This window comes from Apodemus sylvaticus, chromosome 22 (genome assembly GCF_947179515.1).
Source record: "Apodemus sylvaticus chromosome 22, mApoSyl1.1, whole genome shotgun sequence".
In the NCBI taxonomy this organism is placed as follows: domain Eukaryota; kingdom Metazoa; phylum Chordata; class Mammalia; order Rodentia; family Muridae; genus Apodemus; species Apodemus sylvaticus.
The window spans coordinates 31,510,890-31,530,357 of NC_067493.1; the positions used below are offsets into that span (position 1 = coordinate 31,510,890).

General features: G+C 47.1%; 1 protein-coding gene across 1 annotated transcript; it reads left to right on the forward strand.

Moving 5' to 3' along the window:
- The first annotated feature begins 5,875 nt into the window (after window positions 1–5,875).
- LOC127673089 (paired immunoglobulin-like type 2 receptor alpha) lies at window positions 5,876–19,269 on the forward strand. The gene is made up of 7 exons (XM_052168647.1): window positions 5,876–6,322; window positions 6,620–7,012; window positions 11,478–11,711; window positions 16,095–16,125; window positions 18,464–18,510; window positions 18,724–18,755; window positions 18,917–19,269. The coding sequence occupies exons 1-7, from the start codon at window positions 6,052–6,054 to the stop codon at window positions 19,040–19,042; spliced, it is 1,134 nt and encodes a 377-aa protein (XP_052024607.1). The 5' UTR covers window positions 5,876–6,051; the 3' UTR covers window positions 19,043–19,269.
- The last annotated feature ends 199 nt before the right edge of the window (window positions 19,270–19,468 follow it).

Here is a 19,468-nt window from a genome sequence, read left to right on the forward strand (position 1 = left end):
CTTGCTTGCTTAGACTCACACCAAGGTATTTTATATTATTTGTGGCTAGTGTGAAGAGTGTCATTTCTCCAATTTCTTTCTCAGCCTCTTTATCCTTTGAGTATAGGGAGGTAACTGATTTGTTTGAGTTAATTTTATATCCAGCTACTTTGCTGAAGTTGTTTATCAGGTTTAGGAGTTCTATGGTGGAGAACTTCAGTATATAATCATATCATCTGCAAATAGTGAAACTTTGATGTCTTCCTTTACAATATGAATCCCTTTGACCTCCTTTTGTTGTCTAATTGCTCTGGCTAGGAGTTTGAGTACTATATTGTACAGGTAGGGAGAAAGTGGACAGCCTTGTCTAGTCCCCAATTTCAGTGGGATTGTTTCAAGTTTCTCCCCATTTAGTTTGATGTTGGCTACTAGTTTGCTGTATATTGCTTTTACTATGTTTAGATATGGGGCTTGAAATCCTGATCTTTCCAAGACTTTTATCATGAAGAGATGTTGAATTTTGTCAAATGCTTTCTCAGCATTTAATCATGTTTTTTTTTTCCTTTGAGTTTGTTTATATAGAGGATTACATTGATAGATTTCTGTATATTGAACAACCATTCCTACATTCCTGGGATGAAGCCTACTTGATCGTGGTGGATGATCCTTTTGATGTGTTCTTGGATTTGGTTGGCAAGAATTTTATTGAATACTTTTGCATCATATTCATAAGGGAAATTGATCTAAAGTTCTTCTTTGTTGGGTCTTTGTGAGGTTTAGGTATCAGAGTAATTGTGCCTTCATAAAACGAATTATGTAGTGTCCCAACTGTTTCTATTTTGTGGAATAGTTAAAAGAGTATTGGTATTAGGTCTTCTTTGAAGGTCTGATAGAACTCTGCATTGAACCGATCTGGTCCTGGGCTTTTTTTGGTTGGGTGATTATTAATGACTTCCTTCTATCTTTTTAGGGGTTATGGGATTTTTTAGATCTTTTATCTGATCCTGATTTAACTTTAGTACTTGGTATTGGCCTGGAAAATTGTCCATTTCCTCTAGATTTTCCACTTTTGTTGAGTATAGGCTTTTGTAATAGGATCTGATGATTTTTTGGATTTCCTCAGTATCTGTTGTTATACCTACCTTTTCATTTCTGACTTTGCTGATTTGGGTACTGTCTGTGTGCTCTCTGGTTAGTTTGGCTAAGGGTTTATCTATCTTGTTCTTGTTGTTGTTGTTTTTCAAAGAACCAGCAAAATGGATGCTTGCATGCATTTGGTTTGGTTGATTATTTGTATAGTTCTTTTTGCTTCTATTTGGTTGATTTCAGCCCTGAGTTTGATTATTTCCTGTCTTCTACTCCTCTTGGGTGTATTTGCTTCCTTTTTTCTATAGCTTTCAACTGTGCTGTTAAGCTGTTAGTATATTCTCTTTCCAGTTTCTTTTTGGAGGCATTCAGAGCTATGAGTTTTCCTCTTAGCACTGCTTTCATTGTGTCGCATAAGTTTGGGTATGTTGTGCCTTCGTTTTCATTAAATTCTAAAAAGTCTTTAATTTCTTTATTTCTTCCTTTATCAAGTTATCATTGGGTAGAATGTTGTTCAGTTTCCATGTGTATGTGGGCTTTCTGTTGTTTTTCTTGTTATTGAAGACCAGCCTTAGTCTGTGCTGATCTGAGGGGGTGCATGGAATTATTGCAATCTTCTTGTATCTGCTGAAGTCTGTTTTGTGACTGAGCATATGGTCACTTTTGGAGAAGGTACTGTGAGGTGCTGGGAAGAAGGCATATTCTTTTCTTTTAGGATAAAATATTCTATAGATATCTGTTAAATCCATTTGGTTCATAACTTCGGTTAGTTTCACCATTTCTCTGTTTAGTTTGTGTTTCCCTGATCTGCTCACGGATGAAAGTGGGGTGTTGAAGTCTCCCACTATTATTGTGGGAGGTAAAATGTGTGCTTTGAGCTTTAGTAAAGTTTAGTAAATGCATGTGGATGCCCTTGCCTTTGGAGTACAGATATTCAGAATTGAGAGTTCATCTTGGTAGATATTTCCTTTGATGAATATGAAGTGTCCTTCCTTATCTTTTTTTATTACTTTAGGTTGGAAGTCAATTTTATCTGATATTAGAATGGCTACTCCAGCTTGTTTCTTGGGACGATTTGCTTAGAAAATGTTTTCCAGCCTTTTACTCTGAGGTAGTGTCTGTCTTTGTGCCTGAGGTGAGTTTCCTGCATGCAGCAAAATGTTGGGTCCTACTTATTTATCCAGTCTGTTAGTCTATGTCTTTTTATTGGGGAATTGAGTCCATTGATGTTAAGAGATATTAAAGAAAAGTGATTGTTGCTTCCTGTTACTTTTGTTATTAGAGGTGGAGTTATGTTTGTGTATCTCTCTTCCTTTTGTTTTGTTAAAAGACGATTAATTTCTTGCCTTTTCTAGTGTGTAGTTTCCCTCCTTTTGTTGGTATTTTCCATTCATTACCCTTTGGTGAGCTGGATTTGTTGAAAGATATTGTGTAAATTTGTTTTTGTCGTGGAATACCTTGGTTTCTCCATCTATGGTAATTGAGAGTTTTGCTGGATATAGTAGCCTAGGTTGGCATTTGTGTTCCCTTGGGGTCTGTATGACATCTGCCCAGGATCTTCTGGCTTTCATAATCTCTGGTGAGAAGTATGGCATAATTCTGAAAGGTCTGCCTTTATATGTTAATCGACTCTTTCCCTTACTGCTTTAACATTCTTTCCTTGTTTAGTACATTTGGTGTTTTATTTACTATACGATGGGAGGAATTTCTTTTCTGGTCCAAACTATTTGGAGTTCTGTAGGCTTCTTGTATGTTCATGGGTATCTCTCTCTTTAAGTTAGGGAAGTTTTCTTCTATAATTTTGTTGAAGACATTTACTGGCCCTTTAAGTTGGAAATATTCACTCTCTTCTATACCTATAATCCTTAGGCTTGGTCTTCGCATTTTGTCCTGGATTTCATGGATGTTTTTGGTTAGGAGCTTTTTGCATTTTGCATTTTGCATTTTCTTTGACTGTTATTTCAATGCTCTCTATGGTACCTTCTGCATCTGAGATTCTCTCTTCTATCTCTTGTATTCTATTGTTGATACTTGTATTCATGACTCCTGACTTATTTCCTTGGTTTTCTCTGTCCAGAGTTATTTCCCTTTGTGGTTTCTTTATTGTTCCTGCCTCCATTTTTAGATCCTGGATAGATTTGTTTGATTCCTTCACCTGTTTTGTTGTCCTTTCCTGTAGTTCTTTAAGGGCTTCTCCCTGTTTAGTTGTGTTCTTCTGTATTTCTTTAAGGGAGTTATTTATATCCTTCTTGAAGCCCTCTATCGGCATCATGAGCTGTGATTTTAAATCTAAATCTTGCTTTCCTGGTGTGTTGGGGTATCCAGTACTTGCTGTTGAGGGAGAATTGAGTTCAGATGGTGCTATGTTGCCTTGACTTATGTTGGTAATGTTCCTATGTTTGCCTTTCGCCATCTGATCATCTCTGATGTTAGTTGGTCCTGCTGTCTCTGGTGGGTGCTTGTCCCTCCTGTGGGCCTACAAGCCTGTCTCAGCACGCCTGGGTGACCAGCTCTCTCCTAACACAGAGTACTGTGGTGCCGCCCAGCTTCTGGGTGCAGGTGGAGCCAGGACTAACTCTGTCCCAAGCATTCTGCTGCTCCTGTTTCCTGCCTCCTGGCTGTACCTGCTGGCTGGGTCACCAGAGAGAAGATGGCAGCAGCCTGACCTCTAAAGCTGGGAGTCAAATCACTCCCTGAAGAGACTTACTCCCTGGGTGAATCAGTGCACAGAGGACCGTGGAGCCGCCCAGACCCTGGGTGTAGGCAGAGCCTGGATGGACCCAGCTGTTTCTGCTGCTCCTGATCCCTACTTCCTGGCTGTACCTGTCCACTTAGTCACCGGAAAGAAGATAGCAGCCTGGTTTTGTTTTTCTTAGTTTTTGTTTGTGTGTTTTGGTTTTTTTGAGACAAATTTTTAGTGTGTAATGCCTGCTGCCCTGAAACTTGACATATATAGACCAGGCTAGCTTCAAACTGAGAGGGATGCATTTATCTGTCTCTTCCCACAGCAGGAATTTAACTGAGTCCAAAACATGAAAATAGAACACAGCTCATGACCTGGAGTTCAGGAGCCAGCAGGTGGCAGCAGTGGAGCAGGGCACAAGGGATGCTGGGATCCTGTTGAACCTGGAGAACCTGATGTATAATAATGCTGAGGTCCAGCAGAGGACATATGACAGTTCTGTCAGCCCCTTGTAGGGTGAGTTAGCAATTGAGTCACCATTTACCCAGAGATTAAGGGAAAGGCAGATGAAATCTGGAAGTGAGGACTCGTGACCAAGAGGGCATCCTCCTCACAGACCTCACTGCAGCTAAAATTGTGGTTCATCTCATGGAGTGCTTACTTTCCTGACATGCACAGAACCAAAGGTTGTGTGTCCAACAGTAGATAAAGGAGCATGATGGTACACACCTGTAATCTCTGCTCATGGGAGGACCAGGCAGGAAGTTCTGTAATCCTTCATGGTCATCTTGGGCTATTTAAAAAGGTTTAGGACCATTTGGGCTACTTGACATAGACTTTAAACACACACACACACACACACACACACACACACACACACGAACAAACAAACAAGTCTTCTGACAAGTACCATATCCCTAGTCCATGTCCTGACTGACCTTCCAACTGGGGTCAACTCATCCCAAAGGTTCTGTGCCTCAGTGTCTCCATGGGGACTCTGGATACAGAAGTCTGTCCCTGTGCAGCTGCCAGTGAGGCCATGACAGTGTGTGTCTGGCTCAGGTCAAGGGATCTGAGGACCACGGGGACTGTGAAGGAGGCAGAAAAGCAGATGTGGGAGAGGGCAGGCTGTGTAGCCAGCTGCAGGGAAGTGTGGACAAGGCGATCAATGCCAGGAAAGCTAAGGAAACGGGAAGATGCCTCTGCAAATGTCACGCAGGAAGAATGATGGCACTTCTTCTCATACAATCATGCCTTCATGCCTTCATGCCTTCATGCCTTTCAGTGAACTGACAGCACTGTGTCCTGGGGAATAGTATGATGAACCTCCTTAAAACCAGCCCTGAGGCCACCACATCCTCTGTCCCAACCTCTCATGTCTCCACCCAAGTCACAAGTCGGCTGTGTCCACTTTCAGCCATGTCCCAGGCCTTAGGTCTTGAGTGACACATGGCTGCTCTGAGCCGTCTGTGCCCACTTAGTCCAGAGAAGGTTCTGGTGTGACCATAACTAGAGGGAGTCACTCAAGAGTTTTGTGGAAAGAGCCCCCTCAGAGGCTGCGCTGAGCAGGCCGCCTGAAGTCTCTGTGTGGAATGGAAGACTCCACGAACTCAATGTGACTAAAATCCAGTCAGTGAGCCACGTGACTGTCATGTGACATGTGCCAGGGGTTCCCAGATCCTCCTCTGAGTGAGTGTTAGGGTGGGGGGATGGAGGGGAAGGGAGAAATGATTGTTTATAAACTAGAGAAGTTTTAGAGTCACTGTCCAAGAAGCCAAGGGAAGTTGGAGACTGTGCCACAGGGAGCACAGCAAGGCAGAGAGAGTCTACAGGCCTTGGTTCTTCCTGAGCACTGTGAAGAATGCCTAAAAGGCAAGAAAATGCCAAAGAGCAGATGGGGGAAGGAGGAGCAGGGTAAGGGCGTCACTGTGCTAGGGCCAGGGACTGAATGGGTTTCCTCATCACCACCTTGCTTCCTCATTGTGTCTGAAGTGGTTCAGAGACTGACAACATCATTACATGAGGTTGTTAGAGAGAGACCCAGACAACCAGCATGGTAGGAGACACAATGAGAAAGAAATTGGGGAATGAGAGGAAAGGAATAGAGGAAATATGGAAGAAAGAAGACGAAGAGATTACAAGCCCCTTGGGGAATGGAAAAGGTAGACAAGGCAGAAGGTCAGGTGGAAGAGAGGAGAACCAGTCATGCCAAGGTCTAGGCCATGTCTCCCAGCCAACAATGGTGGCTGGGCACGAGAGCTCAGTTATGTTGTCAGTGACCACAAGGGCGGATCTTCTGCAACATGGGAAAAGAAGAAGCCAGATCAATACAGGAAGTTGCTGGCCACAAGGAGGTGGAGATGGAGAGGTCCTGCCCCGACTCGGTCCCCCACATGAGAAGTCCTGAGGATGTGTGTCACTTCATCCTGGTTCTCTCTGGACTCCTGAGCACCGCAGTGTTACTACCCAGAGTCCTCCCCTTCCTGATGGCTCTGCTGGTCTCACTCCCTGGAGGGCCTCTGGCCATGGCTCAGATCCTGCTTCTTCTGCTGTCAGCAGCATGTGTGCACACTGGTGAGTGGTGGGGACCTCACTAGCAGGGACTTAACCACAGGAGGGGACAGTGGAGATCAGCAGAGTGGGTGTCAATTGGACAGGTATCTGTTAGAGGTGCCTGTCAGGCCTCTCTGCCTCAAGAGAGCTCATCCCTCAGAGGGAGCCCAACCCAACCCTTCACTCTCTTCCCTGTCCCACCAGCCATAGAGACAGTCCTGCCCTGTGTCCCACCCCTGCCAGTGTATGAAGGCTCAGGAGGCTCTGGTTGTCCTTTCCATCCCTGCACTGCCTTCAGATTCTCCTCATCTTTCCCAGGGAACTCTGCAGGAGCCAGCAGAGAAAATGACTATGGATTCAACCAACCAGCAAGCCTCTCTGGGGTCCAGGGCGGCTCCATCGAGATCCCCTTCTCCTTCTCCTTCCCCTCCTCCTGGCAGTTGGCCAAGGACTCAAAGATGAGCATAGCCTGGAGATGGAAGAACTTCCATGGGGAATTCATCTACAAGTCAACCCCGCCTTTCATACATGAACACTTCAAGGACCGGCTCATCCTGAACTGGACACAGGGTCAGACATCCGGAGCCCTCAGAATCCTGAACTTAAAGGACACTGACCAGGCCCCATACTTTGGCCGAGTTTTTCTGCTAACAACAGAAGGCATGAAGTTTTGGCAGTCTATTCCTGGGACCCAACTCACCGTGACCCATGGTGAGTCCATCACAGCCCTGGCTTGGTGGCCCCTGGCTTCCTTATACCATAAATGTCATTAGAGAGCCTAGACTTCTGATCCTTCCTGCAGATTTCTCTCGTGCGTTCTCTTCCCTCCCCAGAGCTCTGCCGAGTTCACCTTCTCTCTTCTCTATAACCATCTGCAAACCTTAGCGGCATTCTGTGAGCTGTCCCCTCTTTGTACCCTCAGATCTCCCCATCCTTCTCCCAGGCCTCAGCTCTTCCCAGATGGCCCAGTTTCCTGCCTCTTTCTCCAAATTTGCACTACCGTCCATCCTGCCCTCGCTGCTAGAAATCCGTGGGTATCTGGCTTCTCTGGGATGGCGCAACCTCCCCTTGGTCCTGCGTCTGGGTCTCAGTTAGATCAAGGGTTTACACCCTATCTCATGGCCTCCACTGTCCCTGTATGCCTCCGGCTCCCCCATCTCTCCCTCCGTTTCTTTTTTTCTCCTCCTCATTTCCCTCTTCTCCCTCCTTCCTCCTCAGCCCCCATCTTTCCCACATGGTCTGCCATGTTCCTACCATGGTTAGGTTTCCGATTTACTTCACCTCCTCTGTTGCAGGTGTAACTGCATCCACACAGAGCACAGCCTAGTCACTGTGTGAGCATTGCCCCAGCCTCTGTCAGTCACCACTGCTGAGCACTGTCATGGTCCATGGACAGAGGGAGACACAGAGGCCAGCAGAGCTCAACCCCTTGTCCAAGGTCACACTGGTGATGCACAGGCCTTGAAAGGGACCCTTTACCTCCATGCTTCTCTCAACCAGTAGATGCAGGACCTCTGGTTGTCTTCACTCTATTGCTTGCCTCCTGTCTTAATTTTGTGGAGCATGTATATATGGTATAAGCATGTGTGTGCATGCTGAGTGTGTGTGTGTGTGTGTGTGTGTGCACATATGCACCACTTTGTGTTTGTGGCAACCAGAAGTGGACATTGGGGATTCTCCTCTAACAAGAACCACCTTATTCCCTTGAGGCAGGGTCTCTCATTGAACCTGGACCTCAGAGTTTGGGGCTGAGACTGGCCTATGAAGCCCTGTTCATCCTTTGTCTCCATCTCCCAGGGTGTTGTGGGTTACAGGTGCTCACATGGCCTGACTTACAAAATAGGGTGCATGATGTCTGAGGAAGGAGCACCCAAGGCTGACCTCCGGTCTACACACACACACACACACACATACGCACACGCACACGCACATGCACACGCACACACATGCATACACATATGCACATGCATGCATGTACAGGCACACATACACTCACACACAGGCACACATACGTATACACGTACACACATGCACACGCATGCATGCACAGGCACACACACACGCACACACACGCACAGGCACACATATGTATACACATACACACACACAAGCACACACACACATATACACACACACGCACACGCACGCACACACAGGCACACACACACACACGCACGCACACATAGGCACACATATATATACACATACACACACCCAAGCACACACATACACACACGCACATGCATGCATGCACGGGCACACACACACACATGCACACATGCACGCACAGGCACACATATATATACACATACACACACACAAGCACACACATATACACACACATACACACACATGCGCAGATGCACACATGCACAGGCACACACACATGCACACATGCATGCACAGGCACACATACGTATACACATACACACACAAGCACACACATACACACACACACACATATACACACATAAACATATACATATATACACACAGATGAACTCAGACACAAATATGTGTGTGCAAAATTTAATAAAACATAAGTTTATGGAAAATAAAATATAAAATTAATTGTCAAACAACAATTGATTATCAGTAATCACATTGTCAATGCTCAGCATTGCCAGTGATAAATGTGCTGTCCCTTCTAGGTCAGACCCACCTGCCTTCCCTGGCAAACCATTACCTCATCCTGACCCCTGTGCTGGTGCAGGAGAAACCCCACAGCCAGAACTGGCCTGCCAGCCATACGTCTGTGTTTCCTGTGCCTCCTACATGGTTCCCTAAATGAGTTTTTCTGAAATTTCCCTTCTTCCCAGGCCCCTCCCTCTTCCTCCTTTGATGCTCTCTCCTGGCCTTTGAGCTAGCCTGTTAGGTGCTTGGTATAACAGTCGCTGTAAGGCAGCCATGTCTCCCTCTGCTTCAGTCAGACACACCATGTTTTTCTGCTTGTCCCCACACGCTCGCTAGACCAGGGCTGTGTCAATGAGTTACACCTCCCCTCCACTCCAGGTTCTTTCATCAGTGTTTTTTTAAGGATTTATTTATGTTATGCATATGAGTACACCACCATTGCTCCCTTCAGGCACACCAGAAGAAGGCATCAGATCCCATTACAGATGGTTATGAGCCACCATGTGGTTGCTAGGAATTGAACTCAGAACCTCTGGAAGAATAGTTGGTGCTCTTAACCGCTGAGCCATCTCTCCAGCCCCATCGGTATTTTTTAAATTAATTCATTCACTTAACATTCCTGCCTGTTAATTTTTTAATACATGCCCCATTAAAATCCACTAGGGCAAAAAGGAAATAGTTCATTGAAAAAAGTTCTGGAACTAACTAGAAAGCAGCACAAAGTGAGTGTGCTCTAAGCTACTGAACCGGATATTGCGTATACGGTTGTCTTACATTACTTACATTTATAACAGTAAATTTTTTTCAGACAGGGTCTCAGTATGTAGCCCTACTACTACTAAACATAGCTGGTTTGGAACATGCTATGTAGACTAAACTGGCCTTGAACTCACAGAAGTCTGCCTGCCTCTGCCTCTTGAAGGGTGGGATGAAAGGTTTGCTCCACCACACATGATTTTTGGGGGTGTACATATCTGCAGTCCCAGGACTTCAGAAGTAGAGGCAGAGATCAGAAGCTCACAGTCATTTTAGCTACGCAGCAAGTTCAAGGCCAGTCTAGGCTACATGGAACTTTGTCTTTTAAAAGAAAAAGTCAGGAGTCGTTAAGGGCACTGGTTAGTCGTTAAGGGCACTGGCTTCCACGTAGGAAGCTGGGTGGCCCTGCACAATGCTTGTACATTTGTAACACTGGAATATTGGTTCCAAGGAGGTAGAGGCAGGAGGATTGCTGATGTTTGTTGGCTTTCAACATGGCTGACACTTGAGCCCTCATTTCATGGAGAGACCGCACCTGAGGAATGGATGGAGACTGTGGGGAGGGAACACCGTAAGCCTCTTCTGGCCTCCACATGCATATTCAGGTGCACACCTCCACCCTGTGTGTGCGCATGTGAGTATAGGGAAGAGTATGCACACTCACACACTGTACACATAAATAAAATAAATGGCTAAGCGATTTTATTATTTGACTATTCCGTACATTTAAGCAATGTGTTTTGATCACATCTACATCACAAGGGGGAAGTGTCTTCAGCAATGGGTTCTTACCATCTAGTTATGGTGGGTAATGGAGCACAGTGGCCATAGCCTATGTTGTATTGAGGGCCTCTGGGGCCTCCCTGACCAATAACTCACAGGCAGGTAAGCTGTGCCTATTTTCGCTTAATAACCCACGACTTTAGGAATAACCCTGTGCATCTTGCAACTGCCTCTGTTCTAACGAGAATTGTTTTTAGAAGAAAAAAAAAAGAACGTGTTTGATGTGTGTGACTTAGAGATGGCTCTTTGTAACTGATGATGGACAGGAGGGTCTGAAGACATCCTACCAAGAAATAATGAGTCGTCATTGCTCACCGATTCTTAGCCCCCTCCCTCGTTCCCTTCTTCCGGTGTGAGTTTCTCCATCCCACATCCCACCCCCCTTCAGGAGACAAGATACCCATGTCCTCCCCGATCCAAGAAGAACCCACTTGTTACTTGAGTATAGAGTCAGAGCCTGGACCCTGGAAGCTCTAACAAGCCAGGCCTGGCCATCTGTCTTCAACAGGACAATTAAAGGAACAGGTCACAGTGACAAGCAGAGGAAAGAGGTTTGCTCAACATGGCCAAATTGGGAAGAGGAACAAGGAGGCCCAGTGCCCCTGTGCTAAGTCCATATTTGGGGTTTTGACAGGTCCTGAGATTCAGACAGACAGATCTGAGGTTTAGACTTAAATAGAAAACACCTCAGGCCCAGTTGCCCCCTCCCCCGTGTAGCCCCGCCCACCAGTGAGCCATCGCTGTCTCTAGTCTCTCCTACAAGCTGCTCTGAGGAGTTGTCAGAACCACCGTGTGAACTAACTTTCTTTCTGGAAGACCAGTTCTTTCTCTGTCTGGCTCCAGACTCCAACCTTTCCCTTCCCCCAGCATTCCTTGGGGGATTCCAATTCCTCGGAGTCCATCGCTCCAGTAGTCGGATGGGCAAAGAGGGCATCAGAGGCATCTTTAGGACACCTTCCCCTGCCAGGAAGTTCCACGCTGACTTCCCCTCTGTCTCTTCCAGCCACCTGCACCCCGACTACACCTCCAAGCACCACCAGCACCACCAGCACCACCAGCACCACCAGCACCACCGCTACAACTTCTGTGCGCACCAAAAATGTCGTCACAGAAAGCACGCATAGTGAAACTGGTGGCCTGGATCTGCACACCGCAATTGGGTTGGCAGTGGCGGCTGCTGTCTTCCTGGCTGGGGTTTTGGGATTGATAGTGTTCCTCAGGTGGAAGAGAAGGCAAGGTAAGTGGCCCAAGACTGCACCCCCAATCACGCTTCCCGGGTGTTTGCACAGAACAATCTACACCGGCGTCATCGAAGGTGATTGTTTACAGTGCAAATCCTAGCGCGCAGGCGATGGCTCGGTCAGTAAAAGTGCTTGCCCATGCAAGTATGAGGACCTGAGTTCTGTCACCGGAATGCATGGAATCCCAGTGCTAGGGGAGGTAGAGACAGAATGGTCCCTGGGGCTTGATGGTTAGCCAGACTAGCCTAATCGATCGGCCTCAGGTCCCAGTGAGAGACCCTGTCTTTAAATAATAATAATAATAATAATAATAATAATAATAATGGTTAATAGTGTGGACAGCTACTGAGGAGTGATATAGCACGGTTGGCTTCTGGCCTCCTCCCTCCCTCTCTCCCCAGTGCTCATCTATGAAGACCCCCTCTTCGGTCCAGAGTCAGGCTCAGAGGCCTGTGCTTAGAGTAACTGGGGTCTTTTTGTCAGTGCTGTTGCGGCTTGGGTGGCTGCAGGTGTGCACTGCTAATCCCCCTCAGAATCTGCATTAAGTGAACTCCTCAAGTGAAGCATCTGCAGGGTCGAGTTCCTGGACCGCCCTGTCCAGTCAGATCTCGGTTCTTCTCTGTTGACTTAGTCATTCGTTGTCATGTCATTGCCAGCCCACTCCTTTGGTTTTCAGAGGAGAAAGGGCCTGCCTGGGAGAAAGCCAGGGAGAAAGCAGAGCAGACAGGAAGTTGCCTCAACTTAGCCGTGTCCATTCACTTCCCAAAATCTGAAACTGGAGGATCACAAGTAGGCGAAACATGAGGTCCCCTAACTCTGTGGGGTTGGGGGAGGTGCTCCGAGGGCTGAGTGTTCAGTCTGGAAGGAGCTGTCGACAGACACAGTCAGAGGAGAGGTGGGCAGCTAGACGAACTCTCAAAGGAAGACAAATAATACAGAGTCAAAGAATAAATCATGGCGGTTGGAAGCAGAGGGATGACCCAAGAGGTCAAGGCTCCGGCAATGACTAGAATGCCCGTGTGTACACACACAGACACACACACACACACACCATGGTATGCGTATACTCACATATATAGTAAGTAAATAAATATAATAAAATAAAAACAGTGACAGCCAATGGTGTCCGCACCTGCAGTTACTGCACTTGGGGAGGTAAAGGCAGGAGGATTCTGAGCTCAAGGCCAACCTTAATTACCACAGGGAATTCAAGGCCAGCCTAGACTATATAAGAATTTATCTCAACCCCACCTCCCCTCCACAAAATCCACTAAAGTGATGGGAATCATGTAGAGGACACTTCCTGGCCCTCCAGAAAAGAGAAACCATCTGAAGAACTGCGGTGGTGTGCCGTGCTGGTGGAGGAGGCAGAAGGCCGAAGGGAACCTTGTAAGTCAGGTCGCAAAGACTCTGAGACCAGAGGCAAAACAAAATGGCCACCTCGGCTTCCTGCTGTGACGCCATCCACGTGTGTGGAAGGTCTCAGATGGGGGCTCAAGAGGGTCACTGAGGCAGATTATTGAAGAGGAAGGAGTTTACTTTAAAAATCACCAATTCCATGGACAAAAGGAAAGATAACAGCGTGCCAGGGAGGATTGAGGCCTCAATATGGCAGAAGCTTTAGAGAGAAGCGATGGTTTCTTTGTAACTTTCTGGGGATGGGAGTGGCTTCAGAGCATAAGCCTGTACCAGGAGGGAGACAGAAATGTGCCAGGAAAGAGCAGGATGTGTGGCCACTAAAACCCTCCCTGACGTAAAATTACTTCCCAGGTGAGACACCCGGGGCCCGGGTGGAAGCCTGCCGTCACCTGGAGAGTCACGGTGCCTCAGTGTCTGTGAGAGGGAACCGGTTACTGCAAGAGCTGTGGCTAAAGCAGCAGCTGGAATCTAACATTACGTTCTTCCGGTGTGACCAACAGGTTGGAGGAGGCTCAGGCTGCAAGGTTTAACCCAGTGGAGCTACACACAGAGAGGAATAGACAGTGGGGGAAAGACTGAGGCAAAAGCATCCAGATTTGTGACTAGGCCGGTGTGGTAGGGCGTGTCCATAACCACAATGTGTGGAAGATGCAGGCAACAGGAACAGTAGTCCAAGGTCATCCTTGGGTTCGGAAGACCTCAAAAAACACAGAATCAGTGATTAGATTGCAAAGTGGCTCTTAGGGAGAGCGCGGGCCCCAACAGGAATCCGTGGGACCAGAGAACAAGAACAAGTCTCAAATTTGTTGAAAACCAGTGATGAAACCACCAAGTCATACGGGACTGAAAGAGGAAGCCCGTTACAGGGTTGTGGCGACGGCCACTTTTCCACAGCTGTGGTAAAGCGTCAGGACCAAAAGGAGCTTGTGGAGAAAAAGAGTTTGTTTTGGCTTGCGGTTCCAGAAGGAAGGTTAATAACAGCGGGGCAACCGAAGCAGGACGCTGGGCAGTCACGTCTTCACGATGCAGAAATCAGAGAGGAAGCTGGAGATGAGGCGGGCAACAGGCTCTCCCAACCCGCACCCAGGGACACACACCTCTTCCAGAAGGCTTGAGCGTCCTCAAAGTTCTATAACCTTCCCCAAGCAGGCCAAGTGTGCAAAGAGACGGGCGGTGGAGACTTCTCATTCAAACCTCCACAGGGGGAAGCTCACCAGAGCTGGGTATATTTGAAATGTTGTATGGATCTGACAGAGCTATCATAAAACAACAACAACAACAACAAAACCACTTGTATTTTAAGTCAAAAGAACACAGAGAGATTGCCCAGTGGTTAGGGTTAGGAACATCTGCTACACTCCCAGAGACCCCAGTTCAGGTCCCAGCACCCACATGGGGCAGCTCACAACCACCTGTAAGCCGAGCCTCAGGGGTTCAGTGCTCTCTTCTGGGCTCCTTGGGCACAGGAACCCACGTGAGACACACTCACACACTCACACATACATACATACATACACACAAATAAAAATATATCTTTAAACCTAAGAAAGCAAAGTAAAACATTTTGGTAAAAGGCTAAAACTAAGGAGCCAGATAACTTGTTCTCCAAAACACAGTGGGTGGCATTGTAGAAGGAAAGAAAAGAAGCAGAGAATATGAAAAAAATGGAAAAATTTAAGCATAGTTAAAGATATAACTATATCTTTATATCATAGTTTAATTTAGCATAGTTAAGATGTCTATGCTAAGGGGCTGGAGTGATGGCTCGGTGGTTAAGAGCACTGGCTGCTCTTGGCAGAGGTCCTGGGTTTGATTCCCAGGACCCACACAGTGGCTTGTGGTCGCCTGGAACTCCTGTTCCACAGGATATGATCCCCTCCTCTGACTGCCACAGGGACCAGGCACACATGAATGAAACAAGACATACAAGCAGGCAAAATATCCATACAATAAAAATAAATAAAGGTATCGTTTTTAAAGCATCAATCTTACAACAACCAGCAGTAGACTCGAAATAATTCCCATTTCAACTAAAATGGCAGTTTTGTAAAAATAAATAGATAAATAAATAATAATTCCTCTTCTCCAGTTGATGCGCTCTCAAAAACAAACAAAAGAAGACAAAATGAAACAAAAACAAAATGAAGCAAAATAGCCAATGATGGAGGCTTCGTACTGCCTGATCTCAGAATTTTCTTAAAAGTTGGGAGAGGGGCGGCGGCTCAGCAGCTGAGAGCACTGGCCACTCAAGGACCTGGGTTCCTTTTGCAGCAATCCCCTCCCCCACATCCCAGCTTACAAGGGCCTGTAACTGACTGAAGCTTTCGGGGCATCCGAAGCCCTCTCCTGAATTCTGCAGACATCTACTCTCGTGCATCTGCCCCACACACATACACAGATGCACATAATTTAAAAAAAAATTTTTTTTTTAATTTTTTAAGCTACAGTTGTGGTCAAAGGGTAAAGGAATCAAAAGCACCTGAGTCGAGTTCCCTGGAAGCCACCATGCAAGTTGACCTCTGACAAACTGTAGCACACCCCCGGCCATTGAATAAATAAGTGGCAATTTTTAAAAACTCTAAAATCTAGAGTGATTAAAACAGCATAGTATGCACCAAGGCAAAGAGACCAGAAGAATAAAATATAATCCACAAAGAGGCAGTTTCTAAGGCTGCGAAAAGGAAGGTGGGTGAGCGTGGAGTGGAAATCGGTCCGGGATGAGAGAGGGTGCAAAGGAGACCGGATGGGGCGTGGACCAGGCAGATATTTGAGAGGAGGAGCTAGTGAGATAATGGCGCTGCAGAGGTCTTTCTGGGCTCTTCCTTGACTGGCCTGGGGCAGTTTCCTTGCCCCCACCCCGACCCGCCATCCTCTGAAGGTGGTAGAATGAACCTAGAGGACAGCGAGGGATGGTGGAGATCAGCACCAAGGTCACCCTGACACTGTTTCTTTCCCAACAGGCCAGAGGACTAAAGCTGAAACCCCAGCCAGGTGAGTGCCACCTCTGGAGAGCCGTGCACTGGGGCTCCTCGCGGCCTGGCTCATCCTGTGGGCTCTGTCCTTCGTCCTCTGTGGGCCAAGCGCCTCACCTCCACCAGCTTCACACCCGCGGAGTCTCAGGGAGTTTCCTTCTCAGAACAGCTTCCGCCCCACCCCACCCCACCACCACCACCACCACCACCACCTCAGTGCCTCATAGGGTCTGTCTCCTCTCCTGTTTCCTAAGCTTCCCTCTCTGTCTGGTTCCTTCTCAGCCTTGAACATCCATCCGCCTGGGTTCATCCAGCGCTGCCATCTTTTCCGTTCTTCTCGCTGGTTGGTTGGTGAAGCCCATTCTCCCAGGATCCTTTGTTCTAGGTCGTCCCCATCTCTCCTTTTCTCTTTGCCTTCCAGCCTCTCTGCCCTTTTCTCCTGTCTTTTCTTTCCCTTATCATACATTGCCTGTCTAAGCCGTCCTCCTCCAACCCCAATTTTCCGAGAAAGGGTCTCATATAGCCCAGGCTGGTCTCAAACTCATTATGTAGCCAAGAATGACCTTGAACTTCTGATCCCTTTGCCTCCACTTCCTAAGAGTTGGGATGACAGGCACTGCCCCACACCTGGTTTATGAGATGCTTTGGATGGGACCCAGATGCTCATCCTCCAGTCCAAGCTCAGGTCCCTTCTGTGGTAATAAAAATAATTAAAAATCCGGCGTGGGATTTCTACCCACCTTAGATCATTTATGTTGAAAGACACACACAGCCTTTATATTTTAATATGCCTTAGGCAGCACAAAAGCTGGGCAGCTGTCTACCCCCCCATGTTGTTAGAATCCATTTCCTTATCGATAACACCGAATTATTACTTACTAGTTACTATGTTTCATCTGGGCTGCTCTTAGCTCCAATGAGCCAGTGGTCTCCTCTCTCTAAGCCTCCAAAAACCTCCTCCCCACCTATGTCTCTTCACTCCAGCTATTGTCTTTCTGCATCTTGGATCACCAATCAAAATAAACTTGGGGCCAGGGTCCCAGACAAAACCTCAACACTTTCCTCCAGGAATGCGTACCTGAGTGCCGACCCGGAAGATATGAATTTTTTTTTGCCTTCTAGTTATAACCAATGTAGTGAGAGAGGATATCCTTGGTTCTTCCTATTTCTAGTTTCTGTTCCTCCCTAGATCTCCTAGAATACTCACCTTGTCCTAGTGCTAAGAGACCCTGGGCAGACTACCCCTCATCTTCTTCCAGAGAGCCTTCTTATGAGGACCTAACACCATCATGTTCATTCCCAGTCACTAAGGATTGCAGAGACCACTCAAAGGGCACCTTTGGAGCATGCGCTTGTGTCTGCATGCACTTGCATGTGTGCATGCGTGTGTTCTCAGGTGCCATCTACTTTTTTAAATAATTACTTTTATTACATTTTGTCTGTGTGCATGCATGTATGGGTGTGTGTATGATCTTGACATGGCACACGTATGGAAGACCAAGGACAAATTCTGAGAGTTGGCTCTTCTACCTTATGGATCCTTGGAATGAAATTCAGGTTGTCAGTCTTAATGTCAAGGCCTTAACCACCAAGTCGTTGCACCAGATCCCACTTGGTATTGTTGTTGTTGTTATTGTTGTTGTTGGAGACAGGGTCTTCCACTGTCTGGAACTCACTAACTAGACAAGATTGGTTGGCCAATGAACATCAGGAGTCCTATCTTTACCTCCTGAGTACAGAGATTGAACACATATACGACCATGCTCAGTTCTGTGTGTCACTACGTATTCCTGTGTGTGCATGTACAGATGCACATGCACATGTGTGGAGGTCAGAGGTCATGTATGTGGTGTGTGTTCATGTGCGTGGAGGCCAGAGGTCTATGTGGTGACTCTCCTCCTTTATTTCAAAACAGGGTCTCTCACTAACCTGAAGCTCATCGATTTGGCCAGGCTGACCAATGAGCTTCAGGGACCTCCCTGTCTCTGGTCCCTCTCCAAGGCTCACTGTGCCCTGCATCTTTTAGATGGGTCCCGGGGATCTCAACTTGGGTCTTCATGTTTGTGAAGCAGCCACTTTTGTTGCCTGAACCACCTTTCCAGCCCTCCACTTTCTCTGAGACAGGGTCTTTCTCTGAATCTGGAGCTAACCAGTTAGCCCAGGCCGGCTGACCAGTGAGCTCCAGAGATTTATCTGCCTGTCTCTGCTTCTCCAGCACCCAGCTTTATGTGGGTCTGGGGATCTAAACTCAGGGCTTCATGTTTATGTGACAAGTATCTCACGGAGCCACCCCAGCACCAATTGTCTCAGTTCTCTCATCCCGCCTCTAATACATCGCCCATCTTGTTCCTACGCAGGGAGCCATTGGAAAACAGTGAGAAACGTGAGAGTGTTGGCCCTGAAGGTAATCCTGTCAGCTTCTTGTTTCCACACTTGCCTTTGCCTTCTTCTCCCAAGCCCCACACTTCCATAAGCATTCCCTCAGTACTTCCTTTCCGGCCTCCTGCTGTCCCTCCATGTAACCAAGGTCCCCATCTCACTGTGGGAACTCCCAGCCATCTGCCTGCTCTCCTGTCACACTGCCTGACTTCAGCACTCCATGTTCCTTTTTCTCTAGGACAATGTATGGATGCCAAAGAGAACCCCAAGGTAAGCAACTCAGACTCAGACCTGAAGGGAATGAAAGGGTGTTGAAGGTGGTGGACGGGTAGAGGCCTGTGGTGTGAGCAGGACACTCAGGCTGCAGCTGCTGCTTTGTGGTAGCCACAACTGCACCGCTACCACCATCTGACCTCTCGTTTCTCCCTCAGGATAGTAACATCCTGTATGCCTCCATCTCCCTCTCAAGCCCCACCTCACCAGGAGCAGCGCCCAGCCTGCCTGCCCACAGGAACCCCCAGGAAGAGACTGTGTACTCCACCGTAAAGGCCAAATGAGTGATGCTCATTAGAATCACCTTTGTTTCTAGTGGGAAGACTCCAGCTTCCACAGATACCACAGGCAAAGAAAAATTCACAGGTCACCGATACCACCACAGGCAGACACAGAAATTCATTAGTCAGAGTCTAACCACAAAGAAACTGAGAAACTCCCAGTTCCTTTTTCTAACTTCATAGGCCTTCCTCACAAAAATAAAAAGATCCACAGAATTTGCCTAAATGAATCTAAGGAGAACTGACGTGACACTTGACTTCTGGCCTTCTAAGGACCCTCCTCTATTACCTTTTCTAGCAGCCCAAGGCGAGGGATCCTAAATGCAACAAGTGGACTCCATGACATGCACCCACATCCGTGAGTGTAATGATCAGCACACAGTGTGACTTGTTCCCACAAACCACAGCACTGGACATCTGCCCACACCC

Excerpts from the sequence above, each read along its gene's own strand:
- LOC127673089 (XM_052168647.1), top strand. The coding sequence starts at position 6,052 with ATGGGAAAAGAAGAAGCCAGATCAATACAGGAAGTTGCTGGCCACAAG. Across the intron at positions 11,712-16,094 it reads CAGGTGGAAGAGAAGGCAAG|GCCAGAGGACTAAAGCTGAA; the intron begins GTAAGTGGCCCA and ends CTTTCCCAACAG. Across the intron at positions 18,511-18,723 it reads TGAGAGTGTTGGCCCTGAAG|GACAATGTATGGATGCCAAA; the intron begins GTAATCCTGTCA and ends CTTTTTCTCTAG.